The sequence below is a fragment of the Protomyctophum bolini genome (genome assembly GCF_963924005.1).
Source record: "Protomyctophum bolini genome assembly, chromosome: 17".
NCBI classification, from domain to species: Eukaryota; Metazoa; Chordata; class Actinopteri; order Myctophiformes; family Myctophidae; genus Protomyctophum; species Protomyctophum bolini.
In genome coordinates, this window is record NC_137878.1 from 15,006,188 (window position 1) to 15,029,941 (window position 23,754).

The window sequence follows — 23,754 nt, forward strand, 5'->3', positions numbered from 1 at the left end:
AACACTTGTACAAGGTTTCTTCGGCTATGCATGCACCTCAAAGGCTCCAGCCTTCCCAAAACAAACTGGTCAGGCTAATACTTGGCCTCACTCCCCGAACCCACCTCACCCCTGCCCATTTTGACAGGCTGGAATGGCTTAGGGTTAACGACAGAGTACAGCATCTTGCAATGGCTCTGGTCCACAAGATTCACTACACCAGATACCCATGTACCTGTCTAAATACTTCCTTAACCGTTTTTGTATAATTTAGTTGTGCTTGAAATGTACCTATATTCTGAAAACTGTTAATAAATCCATCAATCCATCAGCCAATCAATCAATCAATCAAAAATCATAATAGGCAGCCAACTACCGACTGTTATTTTGAAAAACACTGTCCCGGAAGTTATGTCATAAACGGCGCTCGACTTTTCCTCCGAGGTGGAAAGCCTGGTGACGCGAGGTTAGCGCCGCTCGACAGCCGAATTTGCCGAATACACACAAAACATGCCCATCATCACCACCATCGGTGGTGAACTATCATCAGTGTGTTGCTGTGTGTGGTGTTTATAATGCACACCACGGGGGGTACAAAGTAAAAGAATGCGCGACGGGCAGCGCGCGACGGTGAACAGTGAACACATGAACCAGAGCTGTGAGACCGTGTGAGACACACAGATGTGCTGCTCGTCGCGTCGCCGCCTGACGCCAGGTCTAGCTACGTTGAAGGAAGGCGGAAGACTGTGCGTTTCGCTCCCCCCCCACCCCCCCGGAGAACAGACCGACGCTAGCATGCTAACGGCTAGCTGTTTGCAAACACAATGATGTGTGTTAACAACAACAACAACGGCACAAGGTAACAAAACACACACGCCACATGTGCATAGATAATATACGTTGAAGAGACGTAGTGGTGGGTTGCGTATGAATATATTATTAACAGTTTACACACATTGACACTTCTTGAGAGAGAGAGAAAAAAAAATAGACGTTCCCACTAAATGTTAGCTAACGTAGTTGTTGGAAAGAGGATGTTGTGATTGTTCCTGTTTTCAGTTGTTGTTCTCCTGGCTGAAAACGCATGCCAAGTTAGTAACAATCTGTTGGTTCAACTCTCTTATTGACAGTGTAATAAATTGGTATATTGGTTCCATTTGTGCACTGTCAGATTTGCAAATGGATAAATGAATGCCACACAGCAATGTTGCATGACTTACTCAACAGATGACAGATGTCAATATGCATTTCATTTAGTGAATATTTAATTCTTCTCCTCATGGCCAACTACATGTCCAAGACCATGTATACATTATACAAAAATAGGGACAGCTTTTTGTTTTCAGAAGGATACGACGTCGTACGTATATAGTAGTAACGTGTTGGTGGCATATTTAGAAACAATCACTTTATTTAAATGTGTGGTGTGGTGTGCCAGGCGGCACATCAATATTATGCAGTTTCATATTACACACCGAGACATTATTGAAAATGCATCCAGGGTCAATGCAAGTTAACAGCTTAGTTGGAGAATGATACTATGAGGCTTCACACCAAAATGTCACTATTTAATGTTTGTTTTACAGGGGTGAATTTTTGTATGCCATAGTTTGCATTTGATACAAGTTTGATTGCGTAACATGACATTGATCATGCATCATTTATGCCCATGAAGCAAATTAATCTGAACCACTGCAGCACTTATTTCAAGATAAATCAAAGTCTATAATAGATTCCTTTAACCAGTAATATTTCAAAACAATTAAGTCCCCAGGACTTTTTTGTGTTAACCGTTTAGCCTGTTCTTTTTTACTGTACCTTGTGCTGTTTGCATTTCTGTCTAAAATATTCATTCAATCAATCAATCAATCAACATTCAATTAAAATGTATTACATTTATACAATTATTATTATACATTGTTGATGTAGACAGGACTAACATTTGTAGGATAGACTTTACAATATCCAACAGATTTTAAGGAACCCTCCAGTTCAAACTAGCTTAAAGGATAACTTCAACCAGGGTTCATGTTTTAGGATGTTATTAGAGAAAGTAAAAGATGAGTGTTAAATGTTTTTCATTTGCTGCTTTCTTTCATTTTAACGATTTTGACTATTTTTGATAGGGGGGCAGGGGCATTCGAACAAGTGGCTAAATATGTATTTTTGTAAAAACAAATACGGCTTTCTTTATTATTATTTAGTAAATAATAATAAAGAAAGCCGTATTTGTTTTTACAAAAATAGTAAATAATATTTACTATAGTCCTACTAGACCCCAAATTACATCTGGCCACAAAAGATCACGGGATCTATTGAATGTGAAGTGGGGGAGTTGACAAACTGACATATTGAGCCTACGACACAGTATATGACATCCTCCTAATATCTCCCTTTACATTCAGTAGATCCTGTAATCTTTTGTGGCCATACTTTCCTGGGGTCTAGGACTATAGTAAATAACAATAAAGAAATCGCTGTGAGAAATTGTAAAGCTAAAATCGCTAAAATGAAAGAAAGCTGAAAATGAAAAAGAATTAATGCTCATCTTTTACTTTGTCTAATAAAATCCTAAAACATGGACCTTGGTTGAAAAAAAAATCACACCCGTGTGAACTGAGTGGTGCAATTCCCCCCCCACACACCTCTCTCTCTCTCTCTCTCTCTCTGTCTCTCCATGCAGCACTATCCCTCTCTCTGTTTCTGGCAAACAGCGCCCCTACTGGTACTCATTATGGTGCTCATTAACACATACATAGGTGAACACATAGGCACATAGGCGGACACGGACATTGCTGTTGTATAGAGCGTCGCAGTCCCACCCCCTTTCAGAACGACGAGTAGCCCAGGAAATGAATCCCAATGCATTTTTCCCATAGGCTTTTCTTAAAGTATTTATTTAAAGACGGTTACGCCGCGGACAAAGCCAACTCGGAACGTGACAAATCATGACAATGAAAAAATACTATACGAAAAAAATACTATATAATAAATACTTTAAGAAAAGCCTATGGGAAAAATGCATTGGGATTCATTTCCTGGGCCACTCGTCGTTCTGAAAGGGGGTGGGCCTGCGACGCTCTATTGCATTGGAGTGGTTGCACCACTCAAAAATATCGTGTGTATTTTGTTAGCAAGGGTATAAGTATTTAAATATTTCTGCTAGGTTTCAGCTAGTGTTCTTCTACTTCTACCCCATTTCAGTCATTTCTCACAGCTCATTCTCTGGAAATGTTCTACTAACTACAAGCATCAGTTTGCGATTAGTCTACAGTTTGCTCTCAACGTTCAGTGGAGCAAGTTGCATTTTTTCCAGAGAGCAGAAATGTCTTTAAAATAATCAGATTGTTTTGCCATTCTTTCGCACAGGAATTGAAGATTAAACAGTGATTAAATACACATTTGATCACACATGAGCCGCCCTGCTTTTATGGCGCTACAAGAAACCTTAGACGGTTCAAACTAAGTCACGGCTTTGAGTCACTCCAGCGGCAAACGCAGCACCCCAGAGAGAGAGAGAGCACACAGCCAGGATGGCTAGCCGGAGGAAGACCACCACTCCCTGCATGGTGCCTCCGCGAGAGGCCCAGGACTCGGACCAGGAGATGGAGGACATGGCTGCCGCCGAGGAGGCGCACGGCAACAACGGGACTAACGCCGGAATGCCCGCGGACATTTCCAATGAGAAGGGTCACGACGAGGACTCGGGGGGTAGGCAGGTGTCGGACCACTACATGGACTCAAACATGGCAGAGGGAGGCTACGAGTGCAAGTACTGCAGCTTCCAAACGTCGGAGCTCAACCTGTTCACCGTGCATGTGGACACGGAGCATCCGGACATAGTGCTCAACTCCTCCTACGTCTGCATGGAGTGTGACTTCCACACAAAGAGGTAGTAGGAAAGTGTGTGTGTGTATGTGTGTTAATAACCACAACTTTGAAGGTGTAGCGAAGCAGAGACCCTTCCCTCCGCTTGTAATTTCTTATTCTATTTTATTTACTGTGTATGTGGGACATTTCTGGGCATCAACCTTTTGGGCAGTAGGTGCACGTTATTGCTTGGTGTTGTTGAGCCAGAAAGCCAACTTTGAATGTTGTTTTTACAAACCGCAACTGACAATTCCTGCTCATGAATTTAACGTAACTGAAATGTAAAACATGCCGTTCATCTCCCGCCCCATCCCCCCAGGTACGACGCCCTGATGGAACACAACTCGCGGCACCACCCTGGCGAGGACAACTTCATGCGGACGATGGTGAGGCGCAACAACCAGACTGTCTTCCAGCAGACGGTCAACGACCTTACGTTCGACGGCAGCTTCGTCAAGATGGAGGAGGACGAGGTGGAGGTGGAGACGTCCTGCCGCGGCATCGCCCTCAGCAAGACCCCCATCATGAGGATCAAGAGCAGGGCCGAGCCCAAGAAGTTTGTCAGCAGCGCTCACAAACTGTCCGCCGACGATGTCATCAAGGTGGAAAGCGACGACGAGGATGAAGACGACGACGATGACGACAAGGGGCCTCCCACCCTCTCCCCCGCCCCGGTTTCCGCGGTCGCTCCCTCCCCTCGGCTCATGCCTTTTTCCACGGCGACGCCGATACAGGTCCAATCTGTACAGCCGAACATCATGATCGGCGGCCACAACATGCTCCAGTTCAAGACCAACGCCACCTCAGGCTATGGCGGTGCCACCATGCTGCCCCCGGGCACACTTGCTCAGGTTCTGTCTGCCTTACAGAACCAGCAGAACAGTAGCGCCCAGACTCAGACCCAGCTCCTCATCCCCATCAGCAGCATCCCCACCTACAACACCGCCATGGACAACAATGTACTGCTGGTCAGCGCATACAACAGGTACTGCAGCATACACAGAGGGGTGCTTGTGCAGGTCTGGAAAAGTGTGGAATTATGAATTGCTGTTTTCCAGACCTTGAAAATTATGGAAATGTGTGTTGAAAGTATTTTGCACATAGAGCATGCATAAAAAAAGATATAAAAATCTGAAAATTGTCCACATGTGCACTCTAGTGTTCGTTTTCATAATTTCTGGCATTGCATTTTCTCATGTCATGCAAAATGTAAATTGTACTTGTGGCGGCACATGTACTAGCATCACCCCATTACATGTTGAAAAACAAGTTAAATAAAGTGGGTCATTGTTTGGATCAACCCACATATAAAACCTTACACTCCTGTCCCCAAGTAAACACTAAAGCATTTATGCAAAGTTTTCACTAAATAAATTGACATTCATTGCCATTGCCACCAGCATTGGTCAGCCATCTACTGGGGAAAATGCCAATTCTCCCTGCCATTGCTTTGAGATAACCGCCGGTGATCAGAACGTCAGAATCCCATGAAAAATACACACTTGAAAGAGTTTGGAAAAAAATCTGGAATTCTTATTTGGGAAATGGCGAACACTGTTATATACTGTAGGAACGCATCCAAGGTGATGGAAGCACAGTAAGACATTGAGAGACATGTAATGTATGCATGTGAGATTTATATATAGAGCAGTTAATAATTTAGTATGGATACAGGCCCAAGTTGCTGTTCCTCATTTACAAAATTCTTCTGTGTTTTAATATCGAGGTGAAAGAGGAAAAAGGAGTATTATTGTCACAGACAGTACATTTGCATTGAAGGGAAACGCCTAATGATACATTACTCTGTTACTGTACTATGGCGTAACTTGACAAAATGAACAGATCTCCAAGCTGACAAGTGACAATGCATTGCATCTCATTGCTTGCTTGTCAGCTTGTATATCTGGTGTTTTTGGCAAGTGAGTGCCATGCGCGATGGCTTTTAAGATCCACTTATGAGAGTGCAGTGAATAAAGTATTGCTCTTTGCTAAATGACAGGAAACCTGCAGTTTATATTCCACATCGATGATATCACTGGTAGTCAGGTTTCTGAACTGTCCACAACCCTCCTTTTAGAGTAGACAAAAACATATTGTAATTAGTGAGGACCAATTAGAAAATGTGTGAAGTACTTTACAGGATCTCCTCACTGGTCAACAAAAACACCTTGAAGACCCAAACAGGAGCCCTTGTACAAGGTTTCCTCTTCTATGCATGCACCTCCTGGTACCACAGCACCTCAAAGGCTCTTAAAACTAGGCTCCCGACTTCCCAAAACAAACTGGTCAGGCTACTACTTGGCCTCACTCCCCGAACCCACCTCACCCCTGCCCACTTTGCTTAGGGTTGACAGGGTTGACAGCATCTTGCAATGGGTTTGGTCCACAAGATTCACTACACCACCAAGATACTGTACCTGTCTAAACCTCCTCAATGTCAACGAAGTTCACACCCACAACACCAGAGGGAGTTCAACAAACCATGTGCAACCCAGATTCGGCACAAACGAGGGACTAAATTAATTTCGCTCCTATGGCACCAAAATGTGGAACGCCCTACCAACAGCCATTAAGACATGCGAATCCCTTGACTCATTCAAAACCGCTCTCAAAGGGCACCTACGGACACCGAACAGCTGCAATTCGAAACTGCCCCCCGTAAAATCTGAATCCCCCTTTACTCCTTACTGTTTGTTTCTTTTCCTTTTTTACCTCCTTGCATGATTTCCTATTTTCTATATAGAAGTGTATATTTGTTCGTCTCTAAATGTTCTGATGAATTGAAAATGTGGACCCTGTTGTAAACCAGTGTAATGCTTTATCAGTGTGTCGTCCACAGTAACACTCTTTGTCTTGAGTTGTGTGTTCATGTGAAATGTACCCATTCTGAAATAATAAATATTTCAATCAATCAATCAATCACAGGACCAAATAATAATAAATCATGACAGGTTATTATGCAAGCCTGATGATTCTGTCCTGTAGAACACAGCAACTTGAATGTTGGGCACAGAAACATTTTTGTTGGAGGTTTGGCTGTAGTCTACTGTAATTGATTTGTTGGAGGTTTGGCTGTAGTCTACTGTAATTGATTTGTTGGAGGTTTGGCTGTAGTCTACTGTAATTGATTTTGCAACAATGAAGACATTCTTAGTGCCTTCAAGCATGTGTCCAGGCACATACTCGTATCTCAGCTGAATAATGTTTTATTTCATAGTAGTTGTGCAGTAAAAGTACATTTGTCTCTGAGATGTAGAAGTAAAAGTGTAGAAAATTTAAAATACTCAAATGTACCTCACAATTGTACTTGAGTACACTACTTGAGTAAATATACTCAAGTATAATATACTCAAAAGGTCAAGAAAATCAAAGTCAACTGCATCTGTAAAATGCAAATACTTGTCTGAGACCTGGGTCCTCCTATGGCCTTTAACTCACGAGGATGAGGAGTGCTCACAGACAGAATGAATGCATGAATCCCTTTGTCATCCGTGTTAACCGATGAGTGTAAACACACACCAGCCTCACTCAGTGCTGGACTCTTGGCATCTGTTCCGTTTTCTCATGAGAAACAACTCTAGGAAAATACACTGCAATAGATGTTGTTGTTATTAATTAATACTCTTGGCTGATATTTACAGGAAGTGGGATATGAACATTTTAGTCTGTTACTCGAAAGGACAGTAGTCACTGTAGTGCTCTGAAAATAGGAGATATACAAGCTCACAATAAACATCCCATTGCAAGACAGTGTTTTTCTAGATTGGCTATTTTCTGTTACGCGGCATGATGTGCAACACAAATGGGGCTTATCTCCTCTCTTCAGCTTCCTAAATTCTCAGGCTCACAGCGGATGTAGACCAATCAAAACTAACATCAACAATTATGTTTGTATTGTAGGTTCCCTTATCCCTCTGTTTCCGAGATCATGGGACTGTCGTCACAGACCAAGTTCAGCGAGGAGCAGATCAAAGTGTGGTTCTCGGCTCAGCGGCTGAAACATGGGGTCAGCTGGACACCAGAGGAGGTGGGTGATTTACACTCTGTATACAAGAATAAGAATGAAAAACACTTGCATACTGAGGGCACCGATGCTAGTATAATAGATGCCTTCATTGCACCAAAGGTTGCTGTGACGTTTCGAGCACAAGGCTCTTCCTCAGACTAAGGTGAACACAGAGGAACACATCTTTATACAACCCTGAACCCACTAGTAATGATCACTTGGACTGGGTACAATCTCACATGATCAGGACAAGTCAAGATGGTGAGGGACATCAATGTAAAGTGACATGCATGATTTTAAAGAAACAATAAATATACATAAAAAAGGTCACTACTCAGACAATTGTATACAACATGACACACGCATACATTCATAAATACATTGTCTATGATTCAACATTATACAAAAAAAAGGCCATGTACTTGTGGGGTTAAAACAGAGGAATATAAATTAGAAGACCTACACACTGCCATCAAGCTGTTAGGCTGTCATAAGGTGTGTGGTAATAGAGGATCCTCCATTATTCTACAAAGTGAAATATGTAGGGGCAATACCTGAAAACACAGATACAGAGACCTAGGCAGAAGGGGGAGACAAATCAATGTCCAAGAATAGAACTAACCTCATAGAAAGGGGAGGATGTCCATTTCTTCTTTAAGACTCTTGGGAGACATAGTTTTCACTATCCAGAGCATTCATGTCACCACTACGTCGTGGGAGCTGAGCATGTGCTATACCCACACGTATACTACTTGTCGCTCAGCACCTGCCCAAGTTTGGGTTGAGGATGTGCATGTCTTTGCTCTTTTTTTCTTGATTTGCAATCTGTGTCATAAGCCAAAATGTACGAGGTCCCCAAATTAATCGCTTAATGTGCAACATTATTTTCTCACTCAACAGTAAACAAGCCAACATACAGTATACAGTAATAATAAAGTTACACTTTATAATACCAAATTGTCAAATATTACGTGAGAAAGAAACACACCGTGAAAATTGCCGATCTACCAACTACTCGACTACCCGTAGAGCCTGTAGTTTGTCTATTTTTACATTATGTTTATGTCAAAGTCAAACTAAATGTATTGCCTTTAAACTCCCCAGCTCAAAGATGGTTATTTTGGTGGGGTGGGGGGCACGGCAATGAAAAATTTGGGAACCCTTGTGATACAGGATATTACCTCATGCACTGTATAGGTTTCCAGATGTTTCCTCATGAAACGGTACCTACTCAGTTCAGTAGATGTCTATCTTCAGCTGTCGATTGGGAATGAGCATAAAGAAATTGCGTCAAAGGTGTCTAGAAATGATGATAGAAATGTTGATTTTTACACCACGCAATCAGAGCTCTATGCAGGGAATATTACTGCGCAGCAGACAAAGGAAAGCAAAATAAATTACATTTTACTCGACGAGCTTAATGAAAACCTTACCAGAGACGCTGCCTCCTTGCTACCAGCAGTACCTGGTAGTTTTCCACTATGGGGCAGGTGCTACACAAACTGCCTTATCGCCTAAACACATGGACAAGCTTTTGTTCTTTTAGCCTATAAGAATTAGAAACACAGCATGGTAGGACTGATATTTTATCTTTCCTAGACCATTCATAATTGTCTATTTGGTATAATCAGCATACTGATATCATAATGTTAATCTTAATCTAGCAGCGTTTGTCTGCAAGATTTGTAGTAATCTAAACAGCTAAAGGGATTTACGAAGCTACGAGCACCGAGTAAATGCCGACTGACTTGGTTCATTCATGTCTATATTTTGAACATGTATGTCATGGGCTTACACTAAATATATACTGTATATGCTCTACCTACCGCAGAGCTCTGGCGGTGTGTTTTACCGTTGTCAAGTTGTATAATTAATTGACGGAATAGTTGGATGGAGGAGTGACATATCCTGACATTTTCAACTACCTAGTGAATTCTCCAGGTGAGTATTAATAATGAGTTAGTTTTAACACAAATAAATAGCCTATACAACGAAACAACAGATATATCTGGGTATTGAAAACCTCAAGGGATGCGACCGTGACGTACTACCGTGCGACCACTTTAACTTGAGATTTACAATGCTAGCACTTTTGACACAGTATATTATAGTACATTGTGGGTTGTATATTGAGATGGCAGGTATGTGACATTGAAAAGGACAAATCAAATGTATGGGACACTTTATTAGAACACAAAGAAATCGCTACAGCCTCAGTAATCAACTAGTGAAATTAGGGTATTTTATGATGCCTCTCATAGGGATTGCATTGACAGCTGCAGTACACCGTTCTAACGGACCTGAAGTCGGGCCGCTGGCTCATTTGGGGGTGTGACATTTGTATGTGTGTCTATGAGGGGACTTTCTACCGTAGTAAGCAGTTGTGTAAATAGCGGATCTACAAGCTCCCAGTGTATCGCATAGTGACTATGACATCAAAGTATAAAGTGTATTTTCTGTATAGATTATTTGTCATATCTGCCCTGTATAACTTCAAAGCCGAAAAGCCAAAATATGGAAATGTAATTTTTACTTATATACTCCAATGTTCAATGACACAATTAAATCGTTAATCTAAATTATTTGAGTGACAATTCATCGCCACATTACGTGAAATGTGATAATCGTTACAGCCATACACTTGATAAAATCTCCGGTTGATTCTAATTGTGTGTGTGTGTGTGTGTGTGTGTCTGCTCTGCAGGTGGAGGAGGCCAGAAGGAAGAAGTTCAACGGCACTGTGCAGGCCGTGCCGCAGACCATCACCGTCATCCCCGCCAACCTCGCCGCAGCCACCAACGGCCTGCAGTCCATCTTCCAGACGTGCCAAATCCTGGGCCAGCCGGGGCTCGTTGTCACACAGGTGTCCGGCAACGGAGGCACCATCAGCTCCCCCATGGCCTCCCCCATCACTCTGACGGTGGCTCCCTCTGTCACCGTGAGCGGCCAGAACAAAGTGTCCGAGGCGTCCACAATGGAGTCAAAGACACAGGTGAAGGACTGGAAAATTCTTCCTCTGGATTCATGTTTTTTTGCTTGGCTTCGTTCAGATTAAGTTACTAAGTCTACAAACTAAGTTTACTAAGTTTAGTCTACAAACATCAGAGGCAAGCATCAAAAAGTACTGTAACCTGTGCGTGTGTTTGTGTTCTGAAATATATTCAACACTGACTGTGAAGGAACGATAATGTATTTCCGTATTTCTCAGGGGTTAACCGGTTTAAGCAGTCCTCTGAACACAGACTTGCTTGGTGCCAAGCCCAAGAAGTCAAAGGAGCAGCTGGCCGAGCTGAAGGCCAGCTACGGCCGGCGGCAGTTCGCTACAGAGGCAGAGATCTCTCGGCTGATGCGCATTACCAGCCTCACCAAGCGTGCAATCAAGAAGTGGTTCAGCGACACACGCTACAACCAGCGCAACTCCAAGGACCAACACGGGCTCCCGCTGAACGACCCACCTCCTCTGACCAGAGCAGCAACACCAGGCAGCGGAGGCGTTAGCCGGAATAGTAGCAGTAGTAACAAAATGGCCGCCAACAGCAACATGACCATCGTCATTGACTCCAGCGACGACGCCAGCGACAACTCCCCGACGACGGCCAACCCTCCCGGTTCTTCGTCATCGTCCTCCTCATCCTCAAGTAAGCCTGTCACAATTATTACATAATCCTCTAAGCGCAATTATTTGAGATGATCACAATTATTTTGTCGTGATCATCATAATAGTTTCCATGTTGAAAAATGTTCGTACATTAAAAATAGCTGAAATAGCTGATCTACAAGACGTGTTGTAAGCTTGTAGATGAGCTATTTCCACAATGTTTTTTTTAAGATGAATGAATGTCAGTAATTTTCTTTGTATTCTTATGTTATTTGTCATCTGCCTTGTGCATGTTTGATTACGAGGCAAACAGATTTTTTTTTAACTCGTATATTTCGATGTTCAGTGCCAATGAAACACAATGAAATCATTAATCGCAAAATATTAGTGTGACAATTAATCGTCAACTTAAATGTGTAATCATGACAGCCCCACCCTCGAGCGACCCGCGGGTCAAGTTTCGCAACGCCTTCCCGGACTTCACCCCTCAGAAGTTCAAGGAGAAGACCCCGGAGCAGCTGCTGGTGCTGGAGGCCAGCTTCCACACTCTAGACACGCCGTCGGACGAGGAGCTGAGCCGCCTGCGCGCCGAAACCAAGTTGACACGGCGAGAGGTCGACGCCTGGTTCACCGAGAGGCGGAAAGCGGCGGAGGCGTCCAGACTAGACGCCGAAGCTGACGCCGCCGGGGACACTGCCGAGAAGGTATATTCAATTAAATACAGTACTTGTTTAGGTATTTGTACTTTCCAATACTTTTGCTTCTACTCCACTACATCTCGAAGGCAAATATTGTAGTTTTGCTCCACAACATGTATTTGAAATCTTTAGTTACTAGTTACTTTATAGATTTAGAAAAAAAAAAACATGCATTACCCACTAAAGCCTATACATTCGGCCATTTGAAAATAGCCGGTCTACAAGCTCACAATGCGTCACATCGCAAGCTTGTAGATCTGCTATTTTCAAAAGACGTTTAAACAATTGAAAACTTGAAATGGGATATTCTGCACAATGAGTACTTTCTACATTTGGTACATTAAGTACATTTTGATACTTTGGTACGTTTACTCAAGTACATTTTGAATATCGGACTTTTACTTGTAACAGAGTAGTTCTACATTGCAGTATTGGTCCCTTTACGTAAGTAAACAATGGGATTTATTTTTCCACCACTGAAAGCCTGCCGGGGCGTCCTCCACCGCTCATGAGCGTCAGTCGGCCACACCCCCCTCCTCCGGGCGGAAAATCGTGAAGAAGACTCCGGAGCAGCTGCACGTGCTGAAGTCGGCCTTCGTGCGCACCCAGTGGCCCACATCCCAGGAGTACGACCAGATGGCGGAGGACAGCGGCCTGCCTCGGACCTACATCGTCAATTGGTTCGGAGACACGCGCTACGCCTGCAAGAACAGCAACCTCAAGTGGTACTACCTCTACCAGAGTGGCAAGGTACTTTACCAAGTGGTTCTACCTCTACCAGAGTGGCAAGGTACTTTACCAAGTGGTACTACCTCTACCAGAGTGGCAAGGTACTTTACCAACTGGTACTACCTCTACCAGAGTGGCAAGGTACTTTACCAAGTGGTACTACCTCTACCAGAGTGGCAAGGTACTTTACCAAGTGGTACTACCTCTACCAGAGTGGCAAGGTACTTTGCTATATCATCATTACTCAACAGTTAGGGTCACCCAGTAGCTGTCGTAGTTTGATACTGTTAATCAGCCATTCTCAGTGTAACGGGAAAGGATTAAACCAGTGGTCTGGCATGTTTACTATGACTCCAGGTTTGACTCAATTATTAAAATATACACGGAAACCATAGACAAAGGTGAAATGATATCTAAAAAGTTAGAGGTTCTTTAGTTCCTATTGATTGAAGGGTAAAAATTATCTTTTTCATATTATCATTATTAGCTTTTCATATTTGTCCCTTCTGAGGACGTACGGTTGGACGTACGGTTGGACGTACAGGTGGTTACAGTAGCACAGAATTACATTGATCTCTCACCCATTGTACTGTAGGCTACCACCTATACTCATACATACCAGTAAGACGCCTGAGGGCTCAGCGCTTCTCGCCCTCAGGGCGGCTGAGTGACGGCATACTGCTGGGCGAACCCTGGCGCTTTGGCATGGGGGGTCAGATCAACATATGGAATGAATTCTGTACTGTCTGGCCATATATGGAGCGTGTCTTGAGTGTACAGGGTTTGATGAGGTCAGATCAACATAATGGAATGTCAGAACAGGTCCGCTCCATATATGGAGATCTAAGGGTGGCAGTGGGGGCAGTGTCTTGAGTGTACAGGGTTTGATGAGGCCTGGCCTTATATGGAGCGTGTCTTGAGTGTACAGGGTTTGATGAGCTCAGATCATCAACATATGGAATGTCAGAACAGGTCAGCTCCATATATGGAGATCTAAGGCTTTGAGGTTTTAGGTCAGATGTAGAGTTGCTGGCCGGCTCCATATATTCAGATCTAGGTGTTGATCCAGTCTTCTCCATGTATGGTTATCCATGTTTCAGTGTCGTGATCTTCAATATAGAAACGGCCATATATGGAGCGTGTCATGAGGTGTGATGGACTGAAGGCCATATATGGTGGTGTGACGTGTCACGATTAGGGTTGGGATTCGTTAGGATTTTAACGGTTCCGAATCCTTCCCGGATCCCTCTTAACGGTTCCGGTTCCTAACGGTTCCCTTAACGGATCCCAATATAATTTTTTCCCTTTTTTTCTGATATTTTAACTAACCTAATCAAGTACATAATAAACACAAATTAATTAATTCAATTATTGAAAATGCTCTTTACAATTATGAGGTGGCACTATTATTTTAATTTGTACTGTATATTGCAATTTGTACTGTATATTAAATATACAGTACATACACATTGCAATAATGATATTGTTGTGGTGACAAATGTTGTCTTTAATGTTCAGATTAATTTAATATGAAGGACCCCTTACCCTAATGGAAACAAATAGTGCTTTCTTGGATTATAAAATCCTTTTACCAGACCTTGTATTGAACTGTAGGCTACGTTCCTGTGCTTTTTTCTGCAAACTGTTTATAAAGTAATCAATCTATGGAGGTATATGCACCTAAACGCTGGGCTCAACAGTCACGCGATTAATTTAGAGACAAATCAAAAGCAGTTGAGTTTCTTATAAATTGTAAAAAATAAGTGCAGACAAATTGGCTATATTTAACGTGATTCATATAATATCAGAAGGACGTCGAGTCATTGGCGGTCTAAATTAACACCCTTAACAACAGTTGTAGCCTACAACACGCCTAATGAAAAGCTCTGTAGAAGTTTAGTAGTTTTTATTTTCTATTACGTTACTATCCTGGGGAAAGTGAACGAGCCTTGCATCATCCTCGTCCCCCGCCGGCTGTGGTGGAGCTGCGAGGAGTGCAGGCACGGCTTTCCGCATGGCTCTCAAACGCGATGTGCCTACTGTAGATTATTCTCGTGAGTTGTGGACTCGTGTAGGCATATTGATTTTGAGATGTTTCCTCGTGGACGTGGTGCAACTGGTAGCCTACAAGTGGCAACAACCTTTGCAGGGAACTATAGCATCGCATTTATTGCACTTTGCGTGCTCAGCCTCAGAGTCATTTCCCTCTCTGTTAACCACACTTTGGAGATCTCTTCGACATACTGTCCCACTCGCTCCGCGGTGGTCGCTGAATGCACAGAACAGTGGGCGTATTCTCCCCGACCCCACACACTCATGTAGGTGGGGTGACGTCACCTCAGGCTCTGCTTGCATGCATGCACAGACACAGCAGAGCTAAATGACGACTGATGAGAACCGTTTGGGGAACCGTTAATACGAAAACGATGGAACCGGCTCCAGATCCGCAATGTCGGAACCGGGTCTGAAATGGACCCGGTTCCGAATCCCAACCCTAGTCACGATGCGTAATGGACTGACAACCATATATGGAGGCGTGACCTGACTGACTGACAGGTTTTGCAGGTTTTCGTAGCCGCAAAAATCTACATTACTAGAATTAATTCTACTGATTTTCAAAATGAATTAAAACTGCCCATGCTGAAATCATAGGATCTGTCCATTTCTCATCCTTCTCTCTCTCTCCTTTCTCTCTCTCTCTCTCTCTCTCTCTCTCTCTCTCTCTCTCTCTCTCTCTCTCTCTCTCTCTCTCTCACACACACACACACACACACACACACACACACACACTCACACTCACACTCACACTCACACACACTACATAGTTTAGTTGGAGCAAAACAAAATGCAATCTGAGACAGACAATGCAAGACCTTTAGTCACTCGAGACTTAACGGTGTCCCATCGTCCATGGGACATTCAAATATGTATTTGGGACAAACATGAGTCCCCTGGGATGCAGACAGCATGAAGAGGATGTTGTGAGCCGGCTGCGTATACGGCATTACTCTCTCACTGCAGACGGTGCGCAAATCCGCAGCATGAGATACACAGAATGCTTGCTGGAAGTTAGCGCAGGCTGATCTCCCTCCTCAGGTAGTACTAGAAAAGCTCAGGTTGCTAAAACGTTACAGTATGTACATGCTTTGATGGAGATTAAATGTAAAACTTGCGTTTCCAATCCGTGAATCGACACCTCGCAGAAAGCATACATGTATTCCCTCCCATTCCTTTCTATATTTTGAAACAAAGTAATTATCGATTCACTTTGACAAATTGTATATGTATTTGATTGGTTGATTCAAGGTGGATGAGGCTCTGAATGGTGGGACCAAGACCCCGAAGAAGCCTCGTAAGCGTTTCCGTGGCTGGTCCAGGAGGACGCGCAGGCCAAACCCCTGCAAACGTTCAGCACAGGGGGGCGCCACTGCCATCAAGGTCTGTGTGACTTTCATAACAACATGTTAATGTATGACGTATGCTTTGCAGCACCAAAGGCTTTAACGGACAGAAATTGTGTACGAAAATATAATGAAAATTTGCAAAAATCGGTGGTGGAATAGAGAAGAAGATATAAGTATGCCTGCAGTTGAAAGAGTGGCATGGAATCTGTATGAGTTGTATACAGCAGTGGTTTGCAGTCAATAACACGAAAGGCAAGTCAAAATCTCAAAGGCATAACTGTAGGCATATCCATGCTAAATAGCTTCTCACTGCGTAAACCTTTATTTTGTATTTACGGTACTATTGAAAACAAAGGGTATATAAATTGTCTTTGTATTTAAGTGAGTGCACACAACAGTTCAACATTTCATGAAAAAAAAGAAAAAGTTTGTATATAAACATATAACAATAATATAATATTACTATAATAATGTGTGGATTTCACAAAATCCTAAAACACACCTGGACTTCTCCCAAGGTGCCACCAGTGTGCCTCGGCACACCGTTTGTGAAACCACTGCGGTATTACACAGTATACATTCATCTTAAAGTGAGTGCACTGCACACACAATTGTTAGCACATGACAATAAAAAAAATAAAATAAATGGACTTCTCCCGAGGCGCCACAGTGCCTTGGCACACCGTTTGTTAAACCACCATGGTACACACAGTATACATTCATCTTAATAATTGAACTTTATGAATTTATCCTCTTCTTTATTTTCCCTTTTACGTCGAACCAAGGTGAAGACGGGCAAGTCTTTCCTGAAGGAGCACTACCTCAAGTACCGCATCCTGAACGAGAAGGACCTGGACGACCTGGTGAACAAGTCTAGCATGAGCTACGAGCAGGTGAGGGAGTGGTTTGCCGACACCGCCCAGAGGGTGGAGGAGGCCAAGGCGCCCTTCAGCGACGAAGGAGACGACGGGGGCGCTGCCGCCGACGTAGGAGCTGAGGAGGAGGAGGAGGAGGAGGAGGAGGAGGAAGGGGAGATGGGGGAGGAGGAGGAGGAGGCACACGCAGAGGACAGCGAGGGAGAGATGGAGGTTAGAGAACAAGGGGAGGAGGAGGTGGCGACCATGGACAAGGAGGAGGAACGGAAGACGAATGAGGGCGATGGGAAGACAGAAGCTGAAGCAGCCGAGGAGGAGGAGGAGGAGGAAGACGAAACTCAAGGTGACAGCCAATCACAGCCAGAGACAGAGGAACAGACATGAACAGCCAGGTGGGTGATGTCTTGTATTTGTTTTGTAAGTATTATTATGGAGAATGAAAAGCAAGTCTCTTAACTCAGTCTTAACTCACTCACACTGCCAGATTAAACACCTAAATCACAAGTTTAATTTGGTGTTTCCTTACCTTTTAAGTAGTCACAGAATATTCATCTCGTTACAGAGAGAGAGAAAGAAAGTAAAACGGTCCAATGAAAATGCTATGGTGGTCGCCGCGGAAGTTGAACGATACAGGAAGGGAGATAGACGTGTTTTAGAAATGAACTCTAAAATGGGAGTGGATGGATCATGGGAGCTGTGTTTTAGTGAACACGTGATTTCCTGGTTCCTGGATTCATTGAGACTCGGTGAATCATAGGTTAGCGAAGAGCTTTTGAAAAGAAACACGTCAAAACCTGTGATTGGCAGAGAATGAGTTGTGATTTATTTATACTTAGTTTGTTTGTCTGTGTGGTGCACTAAAAATAGCTGATTTACCATGCAGCGTGAGCTTGTAGATATTTTCAGTGCGTGATACCTGGCACACACCAAGTATATTTCACCCAACGCGGTGCGCAAGTATAAATCATGCATAAATCCAACAGGCACAGCAAAGCCTTTATTACACATCATGATTTATAATATCGTAATGAGGATCGGCACAGTCCGGATCTGGAAAAACTGATTTGGAAAAATATATTGATCTCTTAAGTTAATACATATGTATTACTATTAGTTCTATATCAAATTATTTTATATGCAGTTCTCCCTTCTTCGTAAATGTATACACATATTCCATATGCTGTTTATGCCTTTGGAATGTGTACCTTTAGTTGTTATATGGACTTGTGAAGAGCACACTCATCTCGTACCCCAATTAGTTCGATTGTATTCTTCCTTTACTCAAAGTGATTTATCAGCTTTTGGAACCTTTTGGACATACATTGTGGGGATGTGTCTAAATTTGCTAGCATAAATGGTGGAAAGAAAGGAAGTCTAACTGTGATGGCGTTAGTTGAAATGTCCCCACTTTGCCCCTTCAGCTAGATAATGAATAAGGCGGTGCTTACTTACTCAACACTTGATGTCACCCTGTGGTGTTGAGTGGAAGGTTCATGGTTTAATTGAGTAGAACATGTTGCCTGCAAAGAGCCACGGTGACCACTATTAGATATGCGATATAAATAGACGCCAGACGGGGCCAATTTGCGTAATGTTAACCAAAATGTGGAGTATTCTTGGAACCATATACTACTCTGGTATTCATTACATCTTTTCCATCTTACAGAATTGATGTTGCGTTCCCCTACTGTGGAGAGAGGACACACAGAACAAAAATATGTCAGTGTTTCTCAACTGGGAGGTTCGGGACCCAAAATGTTGGCTGTGAAAGGCATGTACAGGGTTATGGACAAAGACCATCTTGGGTTGTGTAATACTGTGTTGACTAATTTGTTATTTTGTGCCTTCATGGCCAGGGTAAAAATCTGGGTCCCGATTGCAAAAGCATTTGAGAACCATTGGTATATGGAAACCAACAAAGAGACACTTAAGTAAAAAGACAAAGAAACACATTTTGTTTTTTATTTTGGGTTTGTATTGGCTGTAAAAGCTGTGGGGACCAACCAACCAGACGTGTCAATGTCACACGAGACGACACGTATTCGCCAAATGCCATGGGGCAAAGGTCAACCTGAGCATCTTCCACCTCTGGCCCAGTGAAAAATGGCAGGCTTTTATTTTGTTCCAAAATGGCGAGGCTGTCATTTTGACCGAATGTTGTTTTTATTTTATTTTTTACAAACGGTAATGTTTTACAGTTAACCTTGATACTATAAAATAAAATCATCCAATACATTTCTATGAGGTGAAACCTCAACTCCTTTTCTTGTAGGTTATATAATAACTTTCTTCAGAAGATCCATCATCAGATTTTCCTCAAGGGAATGATCTCCCCCAACAATCTGATCTTTCACAACTTTTGATGTTGTAACGGTTTTTAAAAACCCCACTGTTTTTCTTGTGAATAGACTACTTAAATCAGTGCCATTCTGTTTTTAAGTGCTGGAGTAATTCTGCTTCAATGTTTTTAGTTTTGTATGTGTTCTGTTCATTTGTTAAATCATGACAACGGAACTGGGGACTGAATCCATTGTAATATTATGCTATTAGTTCTTTGAATGGGTGACATTTCTCTCTCCGCAGGTGTTTGGGTCCGTTCCATTTCAATATCATCAAATCAGCACATAGTTATAAATTCAAGACCGTCATGAGGTTAGTGCCCTGAATCCTTAACTTCCAGCGTGATATGGCTCAAATTAATGAATGCTCTGTGCATAAAACAGCGAATAAGCAATAGGACACCCGGTTTTAGAGAGAGCCTTGCACTTGCAGAGATAGGCCCGGCGGAATTCATCCCGGCAACAGCTAATGTCTGTCCACTAACGGCCGTATGTGTCCTTGAAAAGTAAAGCCTGATCGACAAGCTCCAAACGAGTGGCGTTGTCCTACGCCGGTAAAACACAGAAAAACAATAGCATGATTTATAGTATACTTTGTTGTATGACGGTGTCCTGTGCCGAAAATAGCCGATCTACGAGCTCACAACACACCACGTCGGCGAACGGAGACGCTGTCCTGTGACAAAGTATAAATTAGACACAGGACACTGACTCTACACCCAGAGGCCCACACATAGACACAGGACACTGACTCTACACCCAGAGGCCCACACATAGACACAGGACACTGACTCTACACCCAGAGGCCCACACATAGACACAGGGCACTGACTCTACACCCAGAGGCCCACACATAGACACAGGACACTGACTCTACACCCAGAGGCCCACACATAGTGACTTTAGACACAGGACACTGACTCTACACCCAGAGGCCCACACATAGACACAGGACACTGACTCTACACCCAGAGGCCCACACATAGACACAGGGCACTGACTCTACACCCAGAGGCCCACACATAGACACAGGACACTGACTCTACACCCAGAGGCCCACACATAGACACAGGACACTGACTCTACACCCAGAGGCCCACACATAGACACAGGACACTGACTCTACACCCAGAGGCCCACACATAGACACAGGACACTGACTCTACACTCAGAGGCCCACACATAGACACAGGACACTGACTCTACACCCAGAGGCCCACACATAGTGACTTTCACTGGATACCATGTCAACCGTATTCTGTGTTTTAATGCAGATCTGATCTGATTTGATGGAATTGAAAGGGGATCAATCTCAAGCCCTGTTATACTGTTGTATGTGGGGCTGTCCAAATGAAACTATGGCACGCGTGCTCTACTTCAGGAAATAGGCCACTTTTACCTCAGTCATTTAAGCTACCAAGTCAGAAGATTGTGATATTTACACTTTAGACAGTTCTTTTTTTTTTTTTAGAGAGAGAATACAATAATGTATGCATGAATATGGGTCTTTTACTACACAGTAATAAAAGGTCTCTGACTCTCTCAGATGGCGTTTTTATTCCTACGCCACCAAAGCAAAAAAAAAGTGAATTACTTTAAAGGCATAGTTATAGTGCATTTTTCTTTTCCTTGAATACGGGTGTACTAGCATACAATGTCTTTCAGGTGTTCCGCAGGACAAAAACATAGGCTAATATTCTTCTAGGGGACAAGAAACCACAAGCACTTCGCTCGGTTCCTGTGAGGACCTTTTTAACTTTTTCTTACGCTTCAAAAACGCTTTCTTCTTCACTTTTACCTTCCGATGTTTACTGCACCGTGTAGACTATGTTGAAGTTCTCTCTAGCATCTTCTATATGCAACGATATTCATCATGGAACAATCATTGAGTAACTAGAGTGGTGGATTGTGAATTGTAAAATTATATTTCTTTTTTTATTTTTTGTTGGGCTTTCCATGATTTCATCTACGTGCTCTTTTTAAATCTGCAAATGAAGCCTTGCTGCCATTCTTAAAAGTTGCTTTAATAGCTGACAGTTTCTAGTAGTTAATTTATTTATTATATCTGGACTTTAATGGATAACTTTTTGTCTGCAAGCAAAATTAATAAAACCTGTTAAAATAATGATAATAAAAGATTGTCTTTTTTTCCGGACCATTAGATTTGAACACATCTTTCCATACATGTAAGACTATATGATATTGTTAAAATATTGTTTGATTAACCACAATAGCCAACCATTCAGGAGATGGGAGGGTGTCAATGTCGTCCCATATTGGCCCCCTACCTAAAGATAAATTCAGATATCTTCTTCAAAAATAAACATAACAGTATGGTTCTGTAACTATCGAAACACGTGCAACAACATGGTTATCCACTAGCTCAGTACTTTTTGGTTTCAGAGTAAATATGCACACATATTAGGTAAATGGTAGGTTTTACCATTTTGTTTCTAACAACTTGAATATGTAAAGGTCTTTACATTTTGAATCCCACTAGCTTTTCGGTTCATATTGACAATGGTGAAATTATCCAAATTGCGTAGGCCAAGGTTTGCCTTTCCCATCTGCATTGGTATGAAGAATTAAAAGCGTTTAGCGTTAGCGTTGGAATGAAAAAGCAATTTATTTTTCATACTTTTAATCATTGGTCTTAATATATACCTGCTTGAGACGGAGAGTGCTATTTATAGCCTATCATATTGTAAAACTCTGTTATTGAATGTAGCAAATTGTGTATGACCAGACCCATGCAGTGGTTTATGAGCTTAAGGGCTGAGATCCCTTCATTTGAGATCAATAGCTTAATGTCCTTGTTCGCTGTGGCTTGCGGCCTGATGAGTCCTTCCAAAGGTATTAATGGTATTTTTCGGCATCAAGAGTTTAATGTGCCTTTGTTAAACACAGAAAGCAGTCTAACCAGTCCGGACCGGGAACAGAATGTACTCGCCTCCTTGCACTTAATCCTTTTGTTTGTTTAATGGGAGAAATGAGAATTGTAGGAGCATATCACATCCTGGGTTTTGAACTGGGTTGTGAATAACAATAACCTGGCCCTGAATCGGGGTGCATTAATCAACCATTAAGGTTGCCACGGACATTTTGGGGAGCCAATGGAGCCATGTTGGGACAGATTGGCACAAGACGGAGAAATTGTGCCCAGCCTTTTGTGCCATGCGTGCCAGCTGTGCACGCCTGCCATCCTGTCACCAGCAGATGGTGCTGCCCGCCTTCTCATGGCAAAGTGTGCTGTGCTTGTGTACTGTACAATGTAAATCGTGTAAAGCTGGGTAGGGTTAGGTAATATAACATTTGGGCTCAGATCTGGACATTATTTCCTGGAAGTATGGCGTTAGCTGGAGCCTTTAAAAATATCTTGTAACTCGCGTGTGGAAAGTGCTGAATTATTGCCGTTCACAAGATTGTACTAGGTTACATTTTGTGGTGTTGCGTCTCCCTTGAAAACACCACAAATGGTTTGGCAATGGCAGTTATAAAAACTTAGGAAGAAAAAAGAAAAAAAAAAACTCACTGCTGCAAGCAGCTGTGGAGTGAGCATGACATGCCTGATAAACTTGGCTGATGCTGGTGTTTACATTTTCCAAAAACTGGTGAAAATTGAAGATCTACAAGCTAACGTGTGTCGTAATGCTATGCGTCGTATGATGAAGTGCGTATATATAGGACTTAAGTAGTGAGGAAGGAAGGGTACTGTAGCTGTTGGGTTGTTTTCAGTTAGGGAAGAGTTAACCTTCCGGAGAGCCATTTGAACCAGGGGTGGGACCTGTTCTCTTCCTAATCAGAGCAGAGAAAAGGAGAGAGAGAGAGCACTGTGAATGAGAGAGAGCGAGAGAGCAAGAGAGGGGGATGATAGGATGAGGAAAGAATTGAGGAAGGGAGAAAGGGAGGGGCCAAAGAAGGGGGAATGAGATGAGAAGAGGAAGAGAAAATTAAACCCGACAAGAATGGTGTGTGACGGGACTGCATTGGGAGAACAGAGGCCGTCTGAGGACATAAGAATACCCTTTCACCACTGACCTACTTGTACTAATACATTGATTGTACGCTCTCTCTCTGTGTGTGTGTGTGTGTGTGTGTGTGTGTGTGTTTGTTCTAGGGAGAAAGAGAGGAAGGGGGTCTATATGGTAGCTGGCAGAAACTAAGCCTGCGCTTAATGCATTCTACACGCACACACACACTCTTCCCCCCCCCCATCACCACTCCTCCACCCATCTTGGCAGCGGTTGCTACAGCTT

The 23,754-nt window shown here is 42.9% G+C and overlaps 1 protein-coding gene across 1 annotated transcript; it reads left to right on the forward strand.

Moving 5' to 3' along the window:
* The first annotated feature begins 436 nt into the window (after nt 1-436).
* On the forward strand, nt 437-19,390 carry LOC308331479 (zinc fingers and homeoboxes protein 1-like). Its single transcript, XM_080786932.1, has 11 exons — nt 437-838; nt 3,349-3,871; nt 4,169-4,834; nt 7,750-7,876; nt 10,560-10,847; nt 11,064-11,493; nt 11,883-12,157; nt 12,635-12,901; nt 16,187-16,318; nt 17,070-17,551; nt 18,826-19,390. Exons 2-10 carry the CDS (start codon nt 3,513-3,515, stop codon nt 17,541-17,543), a joined length of 3,018 nt encoding a protein of 1,005 aa, XP_080643058.1. The 5' UTR covers nt 437-838; nt 3,349-3,512; the 3' UTR covers nt 17,544-17,551; nt 18,826-19,390.
* The last annotated feature ends 4,364 nt before the right edge of the window (nt 19,391-23,754 follow it).